The sequence below is a fragment of the Protopterus annectens genome, chromosome 11.part0, assembly GCF_019279795.1.
Source record: "Protopterus annectens isolate FY-2018-M chromosome 11.part0, PAN1.0, whole genome shotgun sequence".
NCBI classification, from domain to species: Eukaryota; Metazoa; Chordata; order Ceratodontiformes; family Protopteridae; genus Protopterus; species Protopterus annectens.
In genome coordinates, this window is record NC_056745.1 from 1095785958 (window position 1) to 1095811637 (window position 25680).

At 35.4% G+C, this 25680-nt stretch overlaps 1 protein-coding gene across 1 annotated transcript in view; it reads right to left on the reverse strand.

Moving 5' to 3' along the window:
- TMTC2 (transmembrane O-mannosyltransferase targeting cadherins 2) overlaps positions 1-22395 on the reverse strand; it is a 1891588-nt gene extending 1869193 nt beyond the window's left edge. The window contains exon 1 of the mRNA XM_044088436.1: positions 21525-22395. Coding sequence (XP_043944371.1) covers positions 21525-21607 — 83 coding nt within the window. The 5' untranslated portion in view covers positions 21608-22395. The remainder of the gene's footprint in view (positions 1-21524) is intronic.
- Positions 22396-25680: the final 3285 nt, after the last annotated feature.

The following is a 25680-nucleotide window of genomic DNA, read 5'->3' on the forward strand; positions in this document are numbered from 1 at the left end:
TTAATAGACTATGCAAATAAAAATAAAAAAGAATGTTCTATCATTAGTCTTGATTTAGATAAGGCTTTTGACTCTGTTAATTGATTATACCTGTTCAAAGTGTATTATTTCTCACCTGAGCTATTTGCATTAATTTCTAAGTTATACAATAACACTTGTGCTTATGTTAAAATAACTTCTTTTCTTTCTAATCTATTTAAACTATAAAAACACATAAAACAAGGCTGTCCATTATCACCTTTACTTTTTTGTATTACCCATAGAACGCTTTGCTAATAGTATCAGATTGAATAAGAAAATTAATGCTATCAAAATAAAAGAATATTTTGAAGTAAAGATTCAACTCTTTGCTGATGCTATTTTACTAACAAAAGAAAATACAGAGATTTCATTAGAATACATAATTAGTTCTATGAGTCAGTTTGAAGAAATCTCAAACTTAAGATTTAATCATAATAAAACAAGTAATAAAAAATAAAAAATTCATACAAAATTATTCTAACTTCAATTGAAATAGCAAACAAATGAAATACCTTGGTACAATCATTATGTCTAATAGTAAATAAATGATAAAAATAAACTTTCAACAGGTTGTTGATAAAATTTTAAGTTTTGTTACAAACTGGAACAAATTATTTTTTACCGTGGAAGAAAGATTAATTCGTATTAATATGCTAATTCTCCCTAAAATATTGTTGTCTTAACAATCTTTAGTATTATCTCCACCAAAAAATTGATGAAGAAGATAAATAATATTCTACTTATTTATTTATTTATTTATTTTTTTTTTGGCATCCTAATAAACCAAGAGTTTCCTTTGATAGGCACAGAAATGTTTGGGATAATGGTGGAACAGGATTCCCTGACATTCAATTGTATGCTACTTCAACAATTGTAAACTTTATAGCATTGTGGGTAAATTCATCTTATGATTCAAAATGGAGAAAATTCATCAAGAAATATTATTAGTAAATAATAATATACATCACAACCAGTCATAAACAAACAGTTTTATCTGGTTATTAAAAGGAATTTTGTATAAATGGAATTATACACTATTTTCAAATTCCCTATTTAAATAACATCATTTCCTCTGTCCTAAGGTTCACATATTCTAACCATTGTATTAAAGACTTAATATTTTCTATGTTTCCAATCGCATATGCAAATGACTGCTTAGAAACTCATAACTTCAACAAAATCCTAGTATTGAAACAACAAAGTAACTTCATTTTTTGGCAAAAATTCTTAAATGGTACCAAGATCACTACATAATCTCGAACTTTTGAAATTCAGAGACTATATAGCCAAAACCCCTAAATACCAAAAATACACAAGCGCGAAATTGAAAATCCCGAACGTATAACACACATACAGCACACACATACACATACACACAGCTTCCCCCCACAATCAAACATATTATCCTACACTACAGATAAGCAGGGGGGCAAGCCCCCCTGCACCCCCACACACCCCCTAATTTAATATTCTAACTCCAAGATCAAACACACAAGGTAAACTCACACCCACACGTGTTACAGTCCCTCACACACAAACATCACAGTCACAACACACACGGACACACACTAAAGCCCCTCACAAACACATTTACACACACATACTTACCTGAACTGCAACACCAGAAGCGCTAATTCAATATCTCTGAACATCGGGATTTTGAATTTCGTGCTTCTGGTCATTCAGTATTCCGAGTTTCGGCTATATAGTCTCGAGCTTTTGAAATTCGGCATTTCAAAAGTTTGAGATTATGTAGTGATCCCATATAAGATAGATATATATATATATATATATATATATATATATATATATATATATATACATATGTATACACACACATATAGATATTACATACATATATATATATATACATATATATATATATATATATATATATATATATATATATATATATATATATATATATATATATATATATATGTATATATATATATATACATATATATATATATATATATATATATATATATATATACATATATATATATATATATATATATATATATATATATATATATATACACACATAGATATACATACAGAGGATATAAAAAGTTTACACACCCAGTTTTTTGTGATATAAAAAAGTGAGACCACAATAAATCATTTCAAAACTTTTCCCACCTTTAATGTGACCTATAACCTGTATAATTCAATTGAAAAACAAACAAATCTATTAGGGGAAAAAATATGAAAAATTAAAAACACATACAAAAAGCTGGTTGCATAAGTGTGCACACCCTTAAACTAATACTTTGTTAAAGCACCCTTTGATTTAATTACAGCATTCAGTGATCTTGGGTAGGAGTCTATCAGCATGGCACATCTTGACTTGGTAATATTTGCCCACTCTTCCTTGTAAAAGTGCCCCAAATCTGTCAGATTGCGAGGGCATCTCTTGTGGACAGCCCTCTTCAGGTCATCCCACATATTTTCTATTGGATTTAAGTCTGGGCTCTGACTGGGCCATTCCAAAACTTTAATTTTCTTCAAGTGAAGCCATTCTTTTGTTGATTTGGATGTATGTTTAGGGTCACTGTTGTACTGAAAGGTGAAATCCCTCTTCATCTTCAACTTTCTAGCAGACCACCTGAAGGTTTTAGGCCAAAAGTGACTGGTATTTGGAACTGTCGATAATTCCCTCCACCTTGACTAAAGCCCCAGTTCCAGCTGAAGAAAAGCAACCCCAAAGCATGATACTGCCACCACCAAGCTTCACCGTGGGGATGCTATTCTTTTGGTAATGCAAAGTGTTGTTTTTGTGCCAAACGTACCTTTAGGAATTGTGGCCAAAAAGTTCAACCTTGGTCTCATCAGACCATAATACATTTTTCCATATGCTTTTGGGAGACTTGATGTATTGTTTTGCAAATTTTTGCTGGGCCTGGATGTTTATCTGTGTAAGAAAAGGTTTTCTGTCTTGCAACCCTACCCCATAGCCCAGACATATGGAGAATACAGGAGATTGTTGTCACATGTAGTACACAACCAGTACTTGCCAGAAATTACTGCAGCTCCTTCAGTGTGGCTGTAGGTCTCTTGGCAGCCTCCCTGACCAGTTTTTGTCTTGTCTTTTCATCAGTTTTGGAGGGATGTCCAGTTCTTTGCAATGTCACTGTTGTCCCATATTTTCTCCACTTTTTTTTTACTCAAATGATTTTTATTTTGAGGAAATAACAATCATTTAATACATTCATAACATTCAAAAACTATTTACAGTATTTACATTCAGCCTGACAAAAAGGATTCAGATAAAAACATTTGTAGTTAAATAATAAGTTAATATATAAACTATGATAGTTAGGAAGAGTTTGGTTCCATCTGTAGGGTATCAATCAAGTTCAAAACTTTCTTCCATGGACTGTTAACCAATGGCTTAGGAAAAGTTCTTAACTCTTTATTTCTTTTCTCCATTAGTATGCATTTCTTCATTGATGATAGGAATTCTTCCATTGTGGGTGCTACATTAAAGTTCCATCTTCTAGTTATACATTTTCTGGCTATTGCTAACATTGTCCACAACAAATACAGGTCATCTTTCTTCATATTATTACTATTAACAAAATTCAATAAAATTAAAGACTGTGTCAAAACAAATATATCAGTATAGATAGTGTGAGGAAATTTGTTAATGTCATTCCAATATGGTTTAATATTAGTACAGTCATAAAAAATATAAGACCAGTCAGCATTAGTGGAGAGATGACATCTCCAACATAACTTGCTGTTTGAAGGGTTCATTTTTGAGAGTTTGTGACTGTCTTCACTGTGTTCCATGGTATATCCAGCAATGCTGTGGAAATTGTTTTGTACCCTTCTTCTGACTAATAACTTTCAACAATGAAATCCCTAGGATGCTTTGTAAGCTATCTGGGAACCATGGCGTTTGCTGTAGCAGGCAACTGAGTACATGCAAGGAAAATCCTACTAGGACAGCTAAACTTTATTTAGGGTTAATCAGACTCTCTTTAATTGATGGCAGGTGTGTACTCAAGAAGACTGAATGTTGTAATTAAATCAAAAGTTGCTTCAACAAAGTCTTAGTTTAAGGGTGTGCACACTTATGCAACCAGCCAGTACGTTTTTTTTTTTTATGTTTCCCCTAACAGATTTATTTGTGTTTCAATTGAATTGCACAGGTTATAGGTCACATTAAAGGTGGGAAACGTTTTGAAATAATTTATTGTGGTCTCGTTTTTTTATACCACAAAAACCTGGCATTTTAACAGGAGTGTGTAAACTTTTTATATCCACTGTATATATATATATATATACATATGCACACACACACACACACACACACATATATATATATATATATATATATATATATATATATATATAGATATACTGTTGAAAATTTAAGCTCCAAATACAATCAAGATTCCAAGAACTGGTTAATTTTACAAATATTTAGAGACTTTGTGAACACAGACATTAATAAGATATTTAACATAGATAAGAAATAGAAATTGGTCCCCAAATTACTAGAATTCTTAATAAAACACCAATAGTAATGGCATGAAAAATAAATCATATTTGTCACAAATTTATAAAATTCTTAACTTACATTTCACATATGTAGACAATTCCTATTGGAACTACTCCTCAAAATTTAATAATGAAAACTTTTCTGAAGAATACAAAAATATTATAATCTACAGATAAAAATACATCATTATTTTGGAAAATGTTCACTTGGAAATAGCTTTTTTAACACTCCTAACAAAATTACAATTACGTACAAATCAAATAGAATTAAATGCTAGAGATGTGGTTCTGAAATAATTTCTGACTGGACACATATGGTATATGAATGTGAAGTCATCTCTCCTTTTGGAAACAAATTAATAAGTTAATTCAAGCTCTACGGTAAAATAGATGTAATATTTCTAAATCTTTACTTTTATTTAATGCCTAATTCCTAAAACGATTCCAAAAACCCAACTGCCTCTTCTGTGGCATATTCTTGCTATAGCCACAAAAGTAATTACTAAAAATTGGAGAAGTAAAGTTACACCCTTTAGTGTTGAATTTATTAGTATGGCAAAATAACTTACTTGTGCCTTAAGCCTAACAACAGGCCACTACACCCAAGTCACTTCTTATTTATGATCAGAGGTTGTTGCTAGGCACTAAACCAGTTGAGCACTACAGTCTTATTAGTATATCCAATTACTTTCTCCCCCTTTCCATTCGGGAGAAGAGGCTAGGCTTCTGGTACATCTGCAGCTTTCCACCTGTTGTTATGAAGTGGATTTGAAGATAGCGGTAGATATACTTTGCTGTACAAAAAGTGGGATTTTGTTCCAGAGTTGCATGATTCCTTCGGAGTGACATATGTGACAATGAGTCTTATTTATGTTGTGATATAGATTTAGGTCCTTTGATCTTGTAATGTGTGTTGCTACGTGTCTTACGGATATGCAGTATCAAGCAGGTTTGGGACATTTACAATTCTTTAGGCCAGAAATGGATTGGATTGTAAAAGTCAGAGAAGAAAGACATGTTTTTTAGACAGTCTAGGTAACTTAGAGAGTGACTACCCAAGACTTTTTGTTGAGGAACTGCTGTGATTTCTCAGGTTGTATTAGATACTTGGATAGATAGGTACACATCAAAATATGAACTTTATTATAGTATGGCCTGATGAGGAATGAGTAGAGGGAATGATGATCTCTTTGGTCACAGAGGGGAATGCTCTTAGTAATCAGCTTGGTGACGTAGAAGGGTTTCCTAATAATAATAGACACATGGTGGTCAAAGGACACTTCATTATCAATGAAGATGCCTTGTGACACCCATGCACTGGCCCAGTAATCAAGGAGCCTCAATCCTCACCACTAGCACCAGTGAGGGGTGTCCACATTGGGAGGATAACAAGTACACACACAGTAAAGTACAATTTCCCTTAAGAGCACACAGAGATCACAGTCAGTCTGGGGCTGGTTTCTCCCTTTCTTTCCAGATCCCCAATAAGACTCCCCACTGGCACAGCTATAGGGGTAAGATATCAGCTGAGTGGTCAAGCCAAAACCTCCAGCACTCTATCTGTCCAACCAGTGCTTCATGTCCCTGCCCAAGTAGCTGACACACACACACTTTGTGATTTTAGTTATACACACACACAGACACTCCTGGGGAAGGCTGGCACAGGTTCTCCAGCTATGCCCTCTTCTTGCCCAGACAATAAGGTAAAAATCATTGCCACCAACCACTACTTATCAGCTACTACTACTGTTATCCAAATAGTAAGTGTGACCCAGGGCTAAGGCTAGTCTTGAGTGGCTTAGTACAGTATCACCAAATACATGTAAAGTACTCTAAAAGCTTAAATTATCTCTACACAAAACAGCCACAGTTGAAAGGGTTAAAAATATTTAGTAAATACTAAAAACACAAGACAATACTTATTACTTCAACACAATGACATTACAGAGTTCAAAAATCACAAGAAATACTTTAAAACAATATTGTAGGATAGTCTGACAAATATAGAAAACAACTAGACTAATCTGGCTAAATTCCTGTCTAACTCTAAGAGAAATCACTGTTCTAAATACTACTTACATACTGAGCAAGCAAGCGCTGGTGAGTGGATGTTCTTACTAGATCCAAGACAAGATACAAAATGCTCAGTCTTTCTCTCTGAGAAAGTCTTAAATTGATAATACACAGTACTGCTGACTTATCTCAGATTATATAATTTTTATCACTTCTCCTTTAGTTCCCAGGCTAACAGAAACTCAAAATGTGCATTTCTTTGTAAGCTGCACCTGCCAGGAAACCACACCAATAAAAGATACTTTTACATGTGAAATCTAATAATTATCTATGTCTTTAGAACAATATAAAGAATGTCCTAGCCCAGACATCCTGTCTATGAGCTTGAGATCAGTCATAAAATGCTTTACTTTGTCAGCTTTCTTCCAGCAGGGTGCACTGTGGTTACATCTTTGAAGCTCAGAACATACAGCGTTTTCTTTACATTTGTTACACAAGCCTGTGGATCATATTAATATTTACAATTACATAGAATTATTTACAAAAATTGTATCTAGCTAGGCTGGCAGCCTTCATATGCCTATTCATCTCAGGTGTCATTTATGTAACAGGAGTGCAGGAGTTCCTATTTGCAAGATGCTACAGTCTTTTGTATTCAGTTTTAGACCATGATCCTGACACCATGATTTTTATAACTGAGCTCTCTTTGAGGATAAGGATACAACTGCCTTCAAAGGAACTGAAGATGGCTTCAAGCTTACAATTATCTATAAGTTTGGTCACACAAAGGCCTTTAATGTTAGCGTTTTCATCAGAGAAGTAAATGCCAAATAGAAGTCGTACTAGAAAAAAGCCCACTAGTGACAAGACTCTTGGAAGATGGTGTACCACTAACTCTAATTGAGTGGGTCTCTGAGACAGTTGGCATCCCAAAATGTTACTCAAGAGATCTATGCTGAGTTTAACCAGTTTGTCAGTGATACCAGAGTGGGGTGCAGTGTCAAAAGCCCTTACTAAATCAATGTAAACTGTGCACGTGGAGTTAACAATCTATTGCGTCCATGACTCTTTCAAAAAAATAATCTCAGTTTAATAGGAATCATCCTCCTTTTACAAAGTCAACTCTGTTTGGCTCTATGGAGTGTAGGTTCCTTATGTCTCAGCACATGACATACATGACAATGTGTTTCATTAACTTGCAAATCATGCAGGTGAAGCTGGTCTTGAGGAGGGGCACTACTATAGCCGTTCTCCAGATGTCTGGAATGTAGCCAGTGATAAACAGTGTAAGAAGGATGTCTAATAAGGGGTAAATAATGATGACCAGGAAACAGCCCAATATGTTGTTTACCATGCAATCAGTGCTTCTGGTCATGGACAGCACTTTTAATATTTGCTCAGAGGTGATTTCTGGGGAAGGGGGGTAAGGAATAAATGTTTTGTAACAGGAAAGTTGAAGGTGAGAAGGGGAAAAATTGAAGCTGTCTTTATTTGACAGGATGTTAGTGTCCTCAGGGTTTGAGTGGGTGATGCCATTAGCGATAAGCTCAGTGCAATGTTGGTATGATTTTGGAGGTTCATTACATAATTAAAGAATGCCTTGTGGTTATCCTTCATTGATGTAGCAATTTTAATTCAAATTAGCTTTCTAGGATTTGATCTTTCTCTTTTGAGGTTGACTATAACATGGTCAGATGTTGTTCTTTTCTTAAGGGCTATGAGGTTTTTTTTCCTTTTTTTGTAAAGTTTGTTTCTATTGTTTGTGGTGAATAGGACCATAAGCCTTTATGCAAGCATTGAGATAGGAATATAATCTTTTGAGTATATGCAGTGGTGCTTACTTTAGGGTCATCTAGAGGTGGGGGATGCTGAACCATTTCCAATATGTAGCAAGTACACAAACGTTGCCCTTGGAGAAGTCTCTTAAACATGGTTAGGTTGGACAGTGACCTGTACTGGGAGTGCATAGCAAATATAACAGCATGGTGACTAGGCCTTATAAATTAATGTTTAAAAGGTATACAGGAACAAATCAAGATGTACTTAAAACAATTGTCAGTTTTCATAGCTAAAGAAAAATACCCTGTTCAATTTTCATTTACAACAATTGCAATATTTAAAAATAATCTGAATTGAGTGGTCTGTTAACTGTTCTCTGAAGAACTTAACAGGTTTCTAAAGGCATTATGGACAGCTTAGCTTAATAATAGCATTAATACATCTACAGGGAATGCTGAGGGAATACACAGACATATACTATGTAACCTATAGTATACAATACATATATATATATATATATATATATGTATATTATATATATATATATATATATATATATATATACATATACATACATACATTTATTTTATATAATGACATATGCTAGAATTTAATCTAGAAAAAGGTCCAGACTCTGTTTGTTAAAAAGCTTCTTTTTATCTCCAAAATTCAAGCTGTGTAAACGGGTTTGTTGTTTAAGCTTGTTACCATAGGAGACCTTGTTTGTTAAAAACCTCCTTTTTTGTCTCTAGAATTCAAGCTGTCTAAATGGGCTTGTTGTTTAAGCTTGTTGCCACAGATGTTTTTCTTTCAGTATTGAAAATGCATGTAGAACAAAATCATGCCCTACATGAGGATACGTGAGGCTACACTAAGACAAGGAGACGGCTACATACTAGATGATCATACAGAATTCCATCAGTGCTGACTACACTCCTAAGAAAATTAAGAGAACTATAGGAAATGATATAGAAATTGCAACTGAAGTAGTTACTGACTAAGCTCTCCATTTGTGGATAAGTATGTGCATGTGTGTGTCAGTGGGTGTGTGTGTGTGGGTATATGCGTGTGTGCGTGGGTGTGTGTGGGTGTGGGGGCTATATGTGTGTCTGTGTGTGAATGCACACATATGGAAGAATGTGTAGAAGATAAGGCAGAAGGCTACAAACATGGATGTTATGCAGTATTTTCTTTGGTCCAGTCACAAAATAAAAGCACTTGAGTGCACAGTTGGTGGGTGTGATTGGCCATTAATGACATACTGAAAAAGGTAAAATAATGCACACAATTGTGATCAGTATAAACTAAACAGCAACAAAAAACAATGAGATTAAACAAGAAAATATTTCTTGGGGATGTGGTACTTACAAGTCCAGTGACACATACAACTTCTGAATGAACTCTTAAAATTGATGATAAAGGAAGCAATGCAGCCTAACATGAAATAACACAGACAAAAGTACAACGTCTTGAACTTTGTCACAATAAAACAACAATGTGGAATAAATCATGACAGGATGAGGTAGTCCCGGAGGAATGGTGGAAGTCAGCTGTGACTCCACTTTGTATTTGATTTATTTGTTAACTCACAATGTCATAACATCCTTAGCACAAGTACCTTGTTTCAGCAGTACCTGTCTAGCTGAATGAGGTTCTCAGTGACTCACTTTAGCGCCCTAAAAGTATTAGAAAAGTGATGAAAACAATTTCTGAGAACTTAAAAAATACATCAGGATCAAGGCTATTATATGTTCAGAAGAAGAAGCTCATGTCTGTTATACTTTACAAACAGTGTTATTTTAGTGATAAATCACTGGGTAATCGAAACAACACATCAATCAAGGAAGGATGATGTTGACTACATTGACTGTTGTGTGGCATCTGGCAAAGTCTTACTCAAACAATCATTAAAAATGCAGGATGATTTTATAGGCTTAAAATGTCCACAAAACAGGACACACATGGTAACAGTAAATGGAATGTACATAAATGAAAGAAATGTGCAATTCATGTAACATTTAGTTCAGTTCTGGCACCAGGAATGTTTAATGTTTCCATAAGTAACAACAAAGACTGATATGAGAGAAAACATCTTTCCTTTTAATGACATCAAAATCTACAAAAAGACAGAGACAGAAGAAAAGATGACAATAAGGAAGTTTAAACAGGATGCACAGGAAGATGCAACCCAATACAAAAATAATATTTTTTGTCTGTTCTCTCTAAATGATAACAGCACAATTGTGTTATCACATAACGTTCTGATGCCAGCTGTCTGGAAAGACAATAATATATCAGCGGCGGTGCAAGGAAGGAAAACAAGCAACATAGGCTATCTACACCAAACAACATATGAAGACAGGCTAAAGAAATTTAATATGCAAATCACAGCATAAAGGAGTGAGAGAAGAGCTTTATCAGGTTAGAGGATGGTCAAGCTGAGCCTTTTTAACCATGACTCGGTCACACTGTGAAAAGAGGAACATTATCCATACAGTGTTGAAAAATATGTGATCACTCTTGCAGTAAATGGGATAAGCGTTATTTTTAAACAACCTACCCCTTGGTGGTTCACAGCAGTTGAATTTCTGCAGAAAAGCATGGAACTAACCCCTGTGAAATAGTAGTTTCTGAATTAATTTTCACCTGATTCAAGTGGGCTGCCAAAGAGCAAACCTTAAGGTATCTAGATCAATAAAGAGCTCTCCATGAGCAACTGGATAGGTTTGTGTAAACACCGACCTTTCAGAAACATTTAAATACTTTGGCCAGCATCTCTAAAAAGAAGAAACAAGGAAACAGAATGCTGAACACTACTCTGTATGGAACCACTCAAAAGTGATGTCAGCAAGCATTTAAACGTTTTGTTTTTCACAAAGAATGCTGTTGATGCAAACAGAAGCTTTCACAAGGAAGCTGTGCAATCAGAAATATGGGGCAGACATGAAGCACTTTAAGCAACAAGTAGGGAGAAACAGGACATGGATTATAAAGCAACACAGCTAATTTATTATGTAGAAAAATGAGCAGATTATATGTAGTAGGCTGTTACCATTACCTGTCTTTGTCTGCATAAAAATATATGTTTAAAAATATTACATGCATGCAGAAGGAGGTGACAGACAGACAGGGAATGTAATTTTTTATTGGCATATCCCCCCCAGGGCCTTGCACAGTTTCTCTTCTTCCCTTCACCCAAATGACCCACTAATTCTGGTGGAATGGAAGACGACTATTGCTAGGGCCAGGTGATAGTTCTAGGGCCATTTTGTTTCCTGCCTAGAAATCTCTATCAGCCCTCCTCTCCTTAGCAGGAGTCGGGTGGTAGGGAGTTAGTCAGCTTCCTGGTTCTGGGGAGTGGCCTACCCTATCTTTTTCCCCCATCATATCTTCTTCAAAGCATCCCCACACCCCTTGGTGACCAGACTGCTTTAGCAGGTTCTGTAAGTGCAATGACATTGGTAGGCAAGGATCAGCAGTCTGATTCTGAATGTAGAAAACAATGTCAGCAGATCAAATTATTCCGTTATTATACGTCTTATTTGGTCATAGCCTAATTATAAACTTGCTGAAAACTGGAATACTTGCTGTACTTTTCAGATCAAATTACAGATATTCTAGTCAGTAGGATACCATTTTTTTGGCAACCACTTTATGTACTACAGCATTTTATAAACTATACATCTCTACTTATCCAAATGGATAATTTTGCAGTGGTAAATGTAGATTGCTACTGCTACCAATCAAATATCCCTGTTTAAGGGCTATTCTTAGAAGTCACTTATAATAAGGCACATATTTAATCTGAGCTTGCACACTTATTCTCCTGCTGTTGGTAGTCAGAAATTATGCAATATAGTCCAAAATTATCTTTAACACATGGCATTTACATACATATATATATATATAATATATATATATATTATATAATATATATATATATATATATATATATATATATATATATAAAATATATCTATATATAATAAATATGTATAATAAATATATAATATATATATATATATATATAATATATATATACATATATGTATGTATATATATATATATACACACACACACACACACACACACACATATATATATATATATATATATATATATATATATATATATACATATATATATATATATATGTGTGTGTGTGTGTGTGTGTCTCATTATCACCAACTCCCTTTTGCCATTTTTTGTATGAGAGTGGGGTATCACTTTGACTGTCACCACCTCTCCTACTGATCATTGCAGGCCTTCACACATACAATCCGTACATCTTTTGGCTGTGCTCTTGTCTCCTTTTGTCTCTTTTCTGTCTCTCCCAAACCTTCTTTACCAAATTATCTTTTTCTTTCCTGTATATGTAACTGAACCTCCACAATCTGTTCTTGACCTTTTCTACAATTAATGTTCTGTTTGCTCCAGCTCAAATGTCCTTATTTCTTTGTCTGTCCTACAGCGCACATCCTACTACCCATTCAGGTACATAATCTGCATCACCTCAAGCTTCCCCATCTGGCTCGTTTCTGTGCCATACAGAAGCTCTGATCGCACATCTGTTTTGTATACCTCACTTTTCAGCTTTTTTGGAATTATTCTGTCACAAATTACTCTTTGGGTCAGTTGGCTGCTGAACCTCTGATTCTTCCTTTTACCTCTGCTGCTCAACCTATGTCCATTTAATTTTGCATTGCAGTCCCCTATCATTTGCTAAAGTTCCTGTTCAGAATATATCCAATATGCTCAACTAGGGCATGTAAATATATACTGAAATACCTAATAAGACACTGAATGTACCTCAAGCAACTGAAAAAACATGATTGTACACAAAACTAATCACAAACAACTAAGTCTGCCCAAACTCTCTGCATAAAATCAACACTCAAATTCACAACCAGTACAATTTAAAAAATCAGACACACACACACAGACACAAATACAAACAACACCACACATTCTTACCAGCACACTGCTACAAAAAAACAGCTTATCTGCATGGGGCAGTCCCCCTTGTACCCCCAAGACTTTATAGATACATATGCATATATATCTGTATCTATATACATCCATATACACACACACACACACACACACACACACACACACACACACACACACACACACACATATATACATATATTTACAAATTCAGTGACTACATAACAGCAAGGAATTGCCACATTCCCAATTCCTGTTGCACAGCAATCATGCTCATGAGACTACATGCCAGTGTTGACACTCTACATCTTTGACTGATCAGGACATACCACAGTAAGTTTAGTGAGCTGTCGCTGATATATGTGTGTGTGTGTGGGGATGTATACTGATATAGATATATGGAATTTGTGGGGTTCTCTTTTCTGATAAATAAAATACCTTGTTCTTCACAATAAGTGGAAAAGCAGTATGCAGGTGCTATTCCTACAAACCCAGACCAAGCAAATGTCAGCCTGAGACAGAACACAAAATTATTTTAAAATGTAAGCATCTGCCCTCCAAGATTATCTTAAAAATTGTTACTTAAATCAATACTTTGCCTCAAAATAGGAATTTGAAGTAATAAGGACGCAAAGATGTGAAATGGAAGAAAACTTCCATGATATTAAAATAATTCCTTTTACAAGTTTAAAATACCCTTAAATATCCCAAATGCATATGCTATAGAAACAGTATCTATCATGAGAATAGCCAAAGTTATTCTTCTTAGGATGCATATATTATAATTACAGCTACTTACATTTTGTTTCCAGACTTCTCAAAGTAATATCCTGGTTATCCTTAGCTTAACAACCTCTCCGGCTTTGCTTACACTATCTTCAAAGAATATATTTGTTATGATAGAGTTTATCGTCTATATTTTGAAGGACTTTGGACAGTGTGCCACAAGTGAGTAAAGAAGAGTCCAAAATTAAATCTCCTGCTGCCTTATGTTAGAATTAATCTGCATAATTTAAAATCTGCCTCCTACAGGCCACTGACATAAACAACCACAACCCTGCCTTTCTTTTAAGTTAGTTTAGTGTTCTACACATTGTAGAACACCAGTAAGTGCCACAATTTCCAAGAGTAATGTGGTTATTCCTGAAATGCCAGTCTGGCATCAGCTGGTCTCATAACTGACGAGATTAATTTATTTCAGGAATGCACTCAGACACTGAAGCTCACTTTCAGTTGTAAGTGCATACCAGCCATAATGAATAAAATAAAAAAATTGTGGATTATTTATTTGTTCAAAGTGATTTTTCTGTGTGATCTAGAATGTGTTCTAAGAATGGAAAAAGTAGACCTGTGAATACAAGCAAAAACAAAAGTTTCATGTACAGAAAAATAAACAAAAAACAAGCAGTACAGTTGTCTTCTGCTTTTGAAAGAAGACTTCTACTGTCCATAGATGTTAATGCAATTCATGCAGTAATAACTTATTATAGACAGACTATCTGAATACATGTTACCATTAAGATATGATCTGTATCTTAAGTGAGATGACATCAGTAATTGGACTGTTTTAATCAGCTCAAAAAATATTGCTTTTGACAATGGCTAAATATGTCAAAATAGCATCAAGGTGAAATCCCAGGCTGTACTAAAAGAATTTGCATTGATCTGACTTACATTAGCCACAGAGTTAACCAAAATATGCCTTAAATCATTAGCAAAAGCTACCTGTAAGTATTCAGTCAATGTTCTGTTACTGACTGCTACAACTAGGTAAATGTTGTCTGCATGTTTGTGTCAGGTGTCACTATTCTCCAGCAAACTGAAAACTAGGTATATGATTACCCATCCAACCAAAGATATTTTTTAGCACATTAATACTCAGCAGCTTATTTTTATTATTGAATAATTAGTAATAGCAAAAAGTGAAAGATTTTTAGAAATATGAATGAAGCAAGCACAAGCAACTCTATTAACCAAGGCCTCACTACCTGACTCAAACCTCTGGCTACTCAAACAATAATTCACATTAACAAAACAATGCAATGGGACATGCCTGCCAAATTCATTTTTCTCAGATTTTCATTTAAATTATCCATAAACCATACTTTTAGAATATTTGCAATGGTATACACCTGGCTTCCATACCTACAGTATTCATTTTTTTCTTTTTTCTTTTTCTTCTGTGCTATAAATTTAGATGGCATGGTTTTCTTTCTATTTGTTAAAACATTTTCCCTTTTCTGCAAAATTACTACAAATGTATGTATATGCCACAGTAGTAAACCCTATTCTTCTTTTTTTCTTTTAGGAAGAAGAAATACAGTCCATGACACCTGTTAGATTCACGGTTATCCAAAGATACAAGTTTAAACTTATTTATCGCCATTTCTAAATATATCTGAGTCATAGGCCTTCCTCTGCCAAGACCAGTCTGGAAGAAATCCATACTCTTTACTACTGCCTGAATACCACAACCTAACCACTCTACAACTACTTTCAAAGAAGAATAAGCTAACAATGGATAGATAACATGCCTACCTTCACAACTTACCACTAGGTTTGCTTAATATCATGGGAGAATTGCATCCACCCTGACATGCCAGACTGAGCAACAACTGTCCATTGGAAGGAGCATGCCTGGGCACTAAAGCAGAGATTTACAGCACAGACATTTGTACTGCCCTTGGGACCATGCGTCACATGTGGAACTGTGCACTTCTTCTGCCACCTAGTACACAAGAATTCCACCAGAAAATAGGCTTTATTGTGCTAGAAACTGTACAACAAGCCTCAACAGTCAACCATTTCTTATCCCATGCATGATCAAACTCCCTAACAGGGATTATCCTCTCCTGAAAAGGTGGGAATTGTCTGCTTTGAGCTACTTAACAGTCATCTCTTCAAAATACACTAAAGGGAACAAAAAGGATAAAAATGTGGCTATGGACACATGTACATTAATGGCAGGATGTCCACAAATAAACCTTCAAGGCACATGGGCTGTCCGATAATATTATCACCTGCTTCTAGTCCCTCACTCAGTTCTATTTTTCTCCTGTGTACCTCTTCAATGATACAGAAGGCATGTACTTAACTACAAATCCACAGTACCAAGCCTTATATACCAGTTACCATTTCTGTATGAATACATGAAATCCTCCAATTCATAGTATTTCACACTGCTATTCTAAGATGTTATCTATCATATGAAATAGAGCTTTTCAAAGCCATCACCATCTCAGAAATTTGTAGCTGCAAAATGGTCACACTCAGTATAAAATGTTGAGAAGATGCAATATACTGAAATCGAATGTGTCACCAAATGCAAATGAGACAAACAATCAAAAAGCAGATAACTAACTGTCCTAGTTTTCCTACATTCTTCTTTCCCAAAGAAAGTAAATACAAGTATTTAGGTCAACCACAGGATTAATACTAACTGGCAAGCACATCAGAAGAAAAAAATGTAAAAAAGCCTGTGTTTTGCTTTCATGTATAGTTAGCATAATGCTATTCCAATTATGCAGTAGAATTACTTTGCCAGCAGTTCTACATTCCTTTACTATACACATCCTCAAAGCATACAATTTCCTTTGCCTGGCATGATATGCAGGCATGTTCTGCCCACATATCCATCACAATGACTATACAACTACTCAGTAACTATAAACTATGTTACAAACACCAAAGGCTGTTCACAACAAACAGTTATATAGGTGTTGTGAATGTTAAGACAACACTCAAAGGTTAAACTCCTACACACACCGATGGATGATATGCTTGCCTTTGAATTAATCCAAACACTAAATACTCTATATTTTGGAAGGACAAATTTATTTTATTAACTTTATTTAACGTGATCAGTTGTGACTACTAAAAAAAGCAAGCTTGTCAGCAAAATGCTGACAAAATTTCAGTTTCTTTAATCAAATCGTTAACCTGCCTCAGAAATAACTTATTTTCTTACTGACAGAGCTTAATACAAGATAGTTCATAACAACACCCTGCCACCATCTTGTACATTCCAGGATAGGGCAGATTTGGAAATGTTGAACTTCACCATATCCAAGTGACTTAGTCACAAACTTTACCTGCATCTTGAAAAGATTTCCACAGATTTCCGAGTTACTGTAGGAAGTGCAATCCAAACATATCTGTTTCTAATCTCCTCATAAAAGTGCCTCCTGGATTTAATATATGAAGGAAGCAGTCATGTGAGCTGCGTAACACTGTCATTCCTGGATCCCCCAGAAAACAAAGCAATTGTCAACAGTCCAACATGATGGAAAACATGCTTTTTTTTAATTTATCTTGAACATCATAAAAAGCAATATGTGAAACCTAAAGTAACCTAGAATCATAAGAAGTTGAGAATTTTAGCTTGCCAAAGCATTTCAACATCTGCAAGGCCCACTGTAACATGGCTTCCAGCTGAGATTACCCCTGTCACTTTAGCTGCATCAGAAAAAAATATTAGTTACAGATATGCAGAGAGAAAATTTTACACAGCAGGCTGCATGCTATCCCATGCTGTGAACTTCTTGTGATATCTATTCCCTCTGGTAACTGTAAAGCCACAGTCTGCAATTGTGAGGACTGTGTTTATTTTGCAGCTTTGAAATCAGTCAGCAAAACTTCTACTAGCCATGCACAGTTTTGAAAGTCTTTGCTTTTGTTATGCTGAATACCTCATAAGACAGATACTTTTCTATTTCTTAAAAGTATTATTACTTTTAAGTCTGTGCACAAACAGGAATCCCATATGTAAGTATATGTAGTCCAGAACAGATATATCCAATAAAATCACAATCAAATATGCAATAAAAATATAATTAACACTAACACTACCTTCAGCCCCATCTGTTCCCATACCCCCTAATCTCCTCTTTACCCTCCTCTTCCTCCTCCTACAATCTGCTCTTGTTGTCATCTAGGCCAGTCCCTAAAACACATTGCAATCGCCCCTCATTCATGCATTATGTTTGATAATAGCGGTCATACCCCTCAACTGTCCAGATTTTAGCAGAATGTCCAGATTTTTGCCTTGTATTTTTGGTATGTCCCTCACAAAATTTGTGGTTTTCTGGCAAATCACTGAGGACTGAAGTAGCTAAATAATAACATATAATTGATCTGACTTCATATACTTTAGTAAATGCATGCTAATGCAAAAGCTGTTATTCTAGGAACTTTCTAAGTTTATATAAGCAATATTTAGTTTGCCCTTATTTTTGGGCCTTTGTCCCCCATTATTTCAGGCTTTGTAAAGATTTTTTGTGCTAAAAGATTTAGACAGTACATCACCTCTGCTATATTCTGCACATTTAAGTTGTACATGTGTTTGTGTCCTGATGCATTTTTGTGTGGTGGTATAAGAAACTGAACAGAAGACAGTTTATTTTGAATGATTTGTAACAAAACAGAAAAGTAATAGGTCATTGGAATGCAAGACTATGCTGCTGATCAATGATTGCCAACATACAGGCACACATGGAATTGCAAAATAATACATGCAAACTTGAATTATGAATGCTTGCTTTCACTTTTTTAATACTTTAAAATATTTTAATAAGAACATAAACTAGTAGAGTTTTGTAAACCATTTCATCAAAGTTTAAACTTTCAAATGAAAGTGATGCACAAATATTCCTGACATAGTCTACTACAATTACAAATTACTTTGACAAGTACAATATCTGAATTCTATCTCACTCAATATACAGGTTAGAGTCACTGTCACCAGTTATGGAGTCCTCTTTTGTAATACCTGCTTGCAGTTTTTGACAACAAGCAGTTTCACTCTAAATGGTGTACTCTGGCACCCTTTCAACTAGCCTCTTTACTGTACCTATTAAGAAATGTTCAAATACTTTTTTTACAGCACAACTTTTTTCTAATGCAACTCTAAAAATGTCTCAATCCAATCTGCACACATACAAGTGCCCATTCTATTTCTAGTAGCTCACACAAAGTTGAATTTCCTTTACATTTTTGCCCGCGGTTTCTTGACTTTTTTACCCACATGAGATTTGGGAGGGTGCAGACTGCTTGTACCATTTTAGGAAACATTCTTAATATTAACCTTGTGCTCGTGGTCAGCACTAATTCTAATAACTCTGCTAATACAGCAGCCTGTTACATTGTTTCTACACTAAATGTTTCCTCAGTACTTTCTATTATTGCATATTATGTTTCAATACACTGAATGTAGACCCTGAGCAACAAAGTAAGGAGAAAAATCTAGTAATACCGCTTCACTATACATATGCACTTGCGTGCATGCACACACACACTAGCATACATACATACATACACAGGTACACACATAATGTGGATGTTAACTTCCGATAGTCATATCCTTTAATGAAACTCACACTTTCTACAGCTGAACTCCTCTTCGGGTAATGAACAATATACTGAAGGTACCTACCCCGCAATATATTTTCTGCCTCTTGAATACTATCGACTTGTTTATTTTACTTCTTATCTAATAAGTCTCAGCTCTCAATCTTTAGCTTTTAACAACAGTAATTAATATGAAATAGAGATGATCCCACAGACCTAGGACCTGGTGCATTATATTGTAGTTGGTAGGATAAGCATGTTTGCTCAAGAACCATTGCTTATGCAAATGGGAAATGAAGGAATCAAACCCCAAAAGTATATGACAAAGCTTAATAACAGCTCATACCCTCTTTTCTATACTGCCAAGAAGCATCATTAGGTATTTGCCTATTAGTGTGTATGAACAGAAAATGAAGTCAGCCAAACAATGAAAGGAGTTCACAGGATGGAATATCACTCATCGGTCTTAATACTGTAAAAGAGTTAAAGTGTAGATAGCATGTTCTAACAGACTTGGATGGAGTTGTCTTTAGACTGTCAAGCATATACAGATTTACTATAAGACAAAACCATAATAAACCTTCAGGAAAAAAGTTTTGCTTGGAAACAAGTGTCAAGTGCTATTACAATCCACATTCAGAACAGTACCAGTCTCGGTTAATCAATAATTCCATTATCTATAAGTCAATTTGAAGGACTAAAGTCATAATAAAACCTAGTTCCTACCTCAAAGTATTTGGGTTTGCTCTGATTCCAATCTATTTTCTCAAATATGCTCTTTGTGAGTGGTGTACCTCTAACATGTAGCTGCTTGCCTTATACTGATTTTAGGTGTTCAAAAACATAAGTCGATATGGTCATTTTAATTATATTTATTTTCATTTTTATATTACTTTTTTATTATCGTTAACAGTGCAATGGTACGTGTTTACCTTTACTCTGTCAACACCATGAAAATGCTAACACTTGCCAGGCATAGAGCAATATTGCCCCCCCCCCCCAAAAAAAAAAATCTACAGACATCTGCTAATCATGAATCAGGGCATCTATTCAATACCACTGAAGAAGCAAGGCTTATGAGAAGCTATCAAAGTGGATGACCTCACTTTCCGGATGGCTTCCTAGCACTGGTGCTTGAATCACACGAAAACCGTTAACTGAGCTAGCCAGGCGTGATATCTCAGTACATATTACAATTATGCATCAATTTGGACCGTAATCAGGTTAGGTAGTCACAAAATCCAAGCCGGATGAACATAGCACCGAATGATAAATAGAGCTTTTCTTCAGTCCCTAACAATGAAGGGTTTGAAACTGCGCTACGGATACCACCACAAGGTGACATTTCCTAGAAAACTATGCAGTTTCTTTGACAACAGCAAATCAAGGCTGGCTGGCAGCTTTCAATGCAGAATTATTATACTTGTTCCAGAAACGAAACATTAATATGCAAAAGAAAGTTAAATTTCAAAAGTTTGGAAAGTACAAAAAATCAACTACATTAAGGGCAAGACTCGTCCTACATTCCGCACAAAACGATGTCCAAGTACTTCTTGGAACACGCGTAATTTAATTCTCATCAGCTAAAGTAATACATAACAAGCATGCAAGTCTGTATCAAATGCATGACAATTGCTTGGTTGCTGAAGCAGTACAGCAAAAAAAAAAGACCTATTTGCCTGATAATATTAGGCAACAACTGTGAAATTAGCAGGCAGGCTTGTCATCTGTTGTTTTGTTTTTTTTGGGGGGGGGGTTGATTAGTTTAGCATCGTATGTGCATCTGCAGACTATAGCTTCTTTCTCGACATACTCGGCATCAAAAGTGGCACCCCGGCCTCTGCTGACCGCCTAGGACAACTATCACAGACGTGCAGAAACTGGAACAAGCCCTAGACACTTACCTGTCATCGTAGCAGAAATCGGCGCTGAGGGTGTTGAGGTACAGGACGAGAGCTACTCCACTGCACACCAACTCCGCAATCATCTCTGAAACAACCACACAAAAATTCCAAGTTTTGTTGCCTTCTCGCTCTCTTTTTCCCTACCGCAGCAGATCCAGACCCTGCATCCTCAAAAGCGACGCCTGTTTGCTGTTGCACAGCTTCTTAACCCATGGCAGCTGAAGTGCGGGTACGGACCTCGTCTTTCTCCGGGTTTGGTAGCAGTGAAGATGCTCCCGATGCCCACAGCAGCAGCGGAATAAGCCAGCCCAATAAGTGAGTACTAGAGACTGGAGACACAGCGCTATCACTGTACCAACCCTGCGCTATCAGACTTAGGATGAAGGTTCAGCTCTATACTGAAAAGCAGCCGCCGCGTGGGGCTTGGGGCCCGAACAGCGCGTGCGTGTAGCCCCGCCCCCCCACATCGCTGCGAGGCAACAGTGGGATGGAAGATCGCTGCCGCGAGCGAATGATAGTGTGAGGGTGTGGGCACTGCGCTGCACACACTGGTGTGTCAAGTACAAAACAATGGTTTGCAAAACTGGGTGGGACGTGCGAGGACTACAGTTGAGGATGATACCGGTGAGCTCAACAAATGGACGCGGGTCCCGTTGAAAATGTGTGCCGGTGGAAAGAATGTGAGGCAAGCACTGCTTCCTTGCAGTTAACCGGTAAAATGCTCTGTGGTAATTCTGCATCATTAATACAGCCAGGGATGTGATGATTTGTTATAGTCATTCATTCATTATTTTCAGTCCTGGTGTTGAGAATTTATTTAGGCTTCCAGACTGTTTACAGAATTAACAGTAAGTCCTCTCGGTTATTTCTGATTTGGTTCACATTTTTTTAATTAGTTCCCCTTACAAAAAAGCTGTTTTAGAACAGGCAATGTCGATTACAATTAAGCTGTGTCAAGCATTAACAGTAGTTTTCACAAAACACGTTGATGAATAGAATATCACATTATTTCGTACAAAATATAGCTAACTAATTCTGCTATACCTCGCAGCTTGACTCTGATTTTCAGGGGCGTCCCTGATTTTGACTCAAATTTTAGCTCTGCCCCGTTAATCCGTCCTAAAACAAGTGACTTTTGGAAATAAAACGGTGAGTTAAACTCAATAAATAATAACTTGACTTATAGACTTCTTTTACTTCAGAAAATGTATATTAACATTTATTCTTATTCTGTCATGATGTCAGTGCCTAATGTTAATAGTATTAATATTTTAAAAGTGTCCCTGATTGCCCCTGATTATTTATGGATTTGTCCCTGATCCGTTTTAAGAGCTATGCTGCTATTTCACAAGTGTCTGTGTGCATGAGTTACGAGTTTCCCATGGATATTTCAGTATCTGTTATCAATAGTTCTGTTTTGAGTCACCAATACTTCGGATCATTTTTTTTCATGTTTGCAAGTTTATGTGGTACGATTGTCAACACTCCCTTTAGTTCAGAAAAATACAAGGTAACAGAGGTGGGTGGACTAGTTGTATCATACAGGTTTATACAGTTAAAAACATACAAAAGGGGTGCAGAAGAATACGTGCTTAATCTAGAACATACCAAATAAAACACCTGTCAAGATCAATACATAATCAGTTCTAGATCCCGTACTGAGAGGAGTTACTATCATTTGTTCAGCGTAGTTGGATAACGCAGAGTGGGTATTAACTACAGCATGAAGCCAGTGGCTAGCACTAGAGAATGCAGGGAAAACACTTCATCTCTTGGGGGAAGAAATCAGGAGTCTACAATGCACTGGTGTGAGGGATAGCCAAGAAATACAAGAACTCTGATTTAAGCAACTATGGCAAATGACTAATGGACAACCTTGCTCCAAAGAACTTCTGAATCAAAGCATATTTATTGTTGACATATTTTTAATAAAACTGCATAACTACAATTCATATTTTGTGATAGAAGCATCTAAGGAAGTAGCTTCAGAAACTGGTATTACATTTCTAATTTAAAGTTTGATTTAAACCACCATTAAGACTTGTAGGAACTCAGTTCCTGTGTTGTATTGCTCATATCCACAGCTGCAGAGATACAGGATAACAAATGAGCATTTTATGCAGAGAAAAATTGATTACCTGAGTAGGAGGTGAGGAAATATTCTTAAAAAAATGGTTTTGATGAATAGAATAATCTTCTCTAGCACTTCATGAGGTCAGAAGCAGTGAAAACATTAATTCAAACATGTATAGGACAAGTAAGTCTGTTCTTTACGCATTTTCTTTGGGGAAGAGCAAGCTATTGGCTGTGCTGGAGCTACAACCTGTCCACTGGGCAAGTAAATGGTAAGGAATATAAAACAAGAACAGGCTATCAACAGAAAAAAGTGCAATTAATATAATTATCTATTTAACATATATGAAACATAAATTCATAGTTTTTTTTTAAATGGGAGAAGTCAGAGGTATTTCTAATGCTCTTTGATAATGTCTTCAAATTTGTAGGGATGATTTTAGAGAGTATTTTTTCACACATAGATTGGTTAAATGTAGATGTAATTTTCAGGGTACCTTCATGCCTACAGAGTGAGTACATTAAGGCTTTTCTCTTCAGTCTGCTTCTTAGAAGTTATAGCTAGCACTAAGCAGTTTGAGAGTTAATAAATTCAGAAGAATGGTAAGCCCTAGAAAGTTAAACTTTGGCCATTATGATGCCAGTAAAGCCAATTGCTTGCTCAAGGGGTACTGATATATTTTTTAAAAAGAGTCTCTTTCTTTGTATCTGTTGAGAAATGGGAAAACTGGGTGCCCAGAGATTTCTATTTAGCCAAATTTGTGTCTGAATTAAATGAATACAGTCAGAATTTGCCCTTGTCCACTGATGCATTCACCTCAGACTTGCACCTGTGGTGCAGGGGACTTGCTACCTATGGAATAAGTCTAAAACAAAATCATATTGAGCCTCTTCCCTTCACAAAATATTTTTTAATAAAAGTTTTTTTTTATTCTTTTGCTACAGAATCATGCTTCATGTCTGCATAGTTCTTGATATTTTAAAATACTCTTTCTGGATAGCAAAGTACGTTTTCTTCAGCAAGGTATGATTTTTTCTTTCCATACCAAAGTGGCACCTTGCTTGGGACTCTCAAAATGCTTAGATGGTACTTAGAAAATATATTTTTTTACTTTATTTTAAATTTGTTAACTGGGGTACAACACTAATCACAAATGACCAGTTTCAGATTCAGTCCAGTGGTGGAGGCATTCAGCTTTGCAGTGGGGACACAAATGGTGCTTCAGTTTGATTCACAAGGACCTTGGTTATTGCTGTGTTATGACGAGTTGTATCAGTATCCCTATAATTATGGTTTGTATCATCTTAGTCTGTGGAGCTCAAGGTCTGTATTTTTGGCAAATAAAAACAGTAGGATTGGAGGGAGGCATTGCTGTAATTACTTATAGTGTTGCAAACAGATAACAAAATAAACTGCAGCAGAAGCAAAAACAGACAAACAGACAGATGTGCATTAAAGAAATTAGATGAGCACATAATGAATGGTTAAAATACCATAGACGTTACTAGTGAAAAACAAAGCTTATGCCTAATTCTCATCCTGCTTTTTGCTATAATCTGTGCTCCATTATGAAAGGGTTTCCATACAGATGCTTCAATAGATTGCTTAACCAGTGAAGGACTGAAAATATTCACAAAAAAGCATCTGTAAGTGGCAGTTATAGCCAAGTCAAACTGATGTAAATACCTGAATGACTAACATTTTTTATTAATCCACCTAGCAAGCCATTTCACAGATACACACACACACACATATATCTATAAATATCTGTATATCTGTCTATATCTATATCTATATATATGTATATATATATTTATATATATATATATAGATTATATATATAATATATATATATATATATATATATATATATATTTGTGTGTGTATATATATATATATATATATATATATATATATATATATATATATATATATATATATATATATATATATATATATATATATATAGACAGATAGTTATGTATAGTTGTAACTCAAAAGATAGACTACACATTTGTTAGAATTTTTTTTGTCAGTTTAAAAGAGAATGCACAAATGAGTGAATGCTCATTTATGTGAATC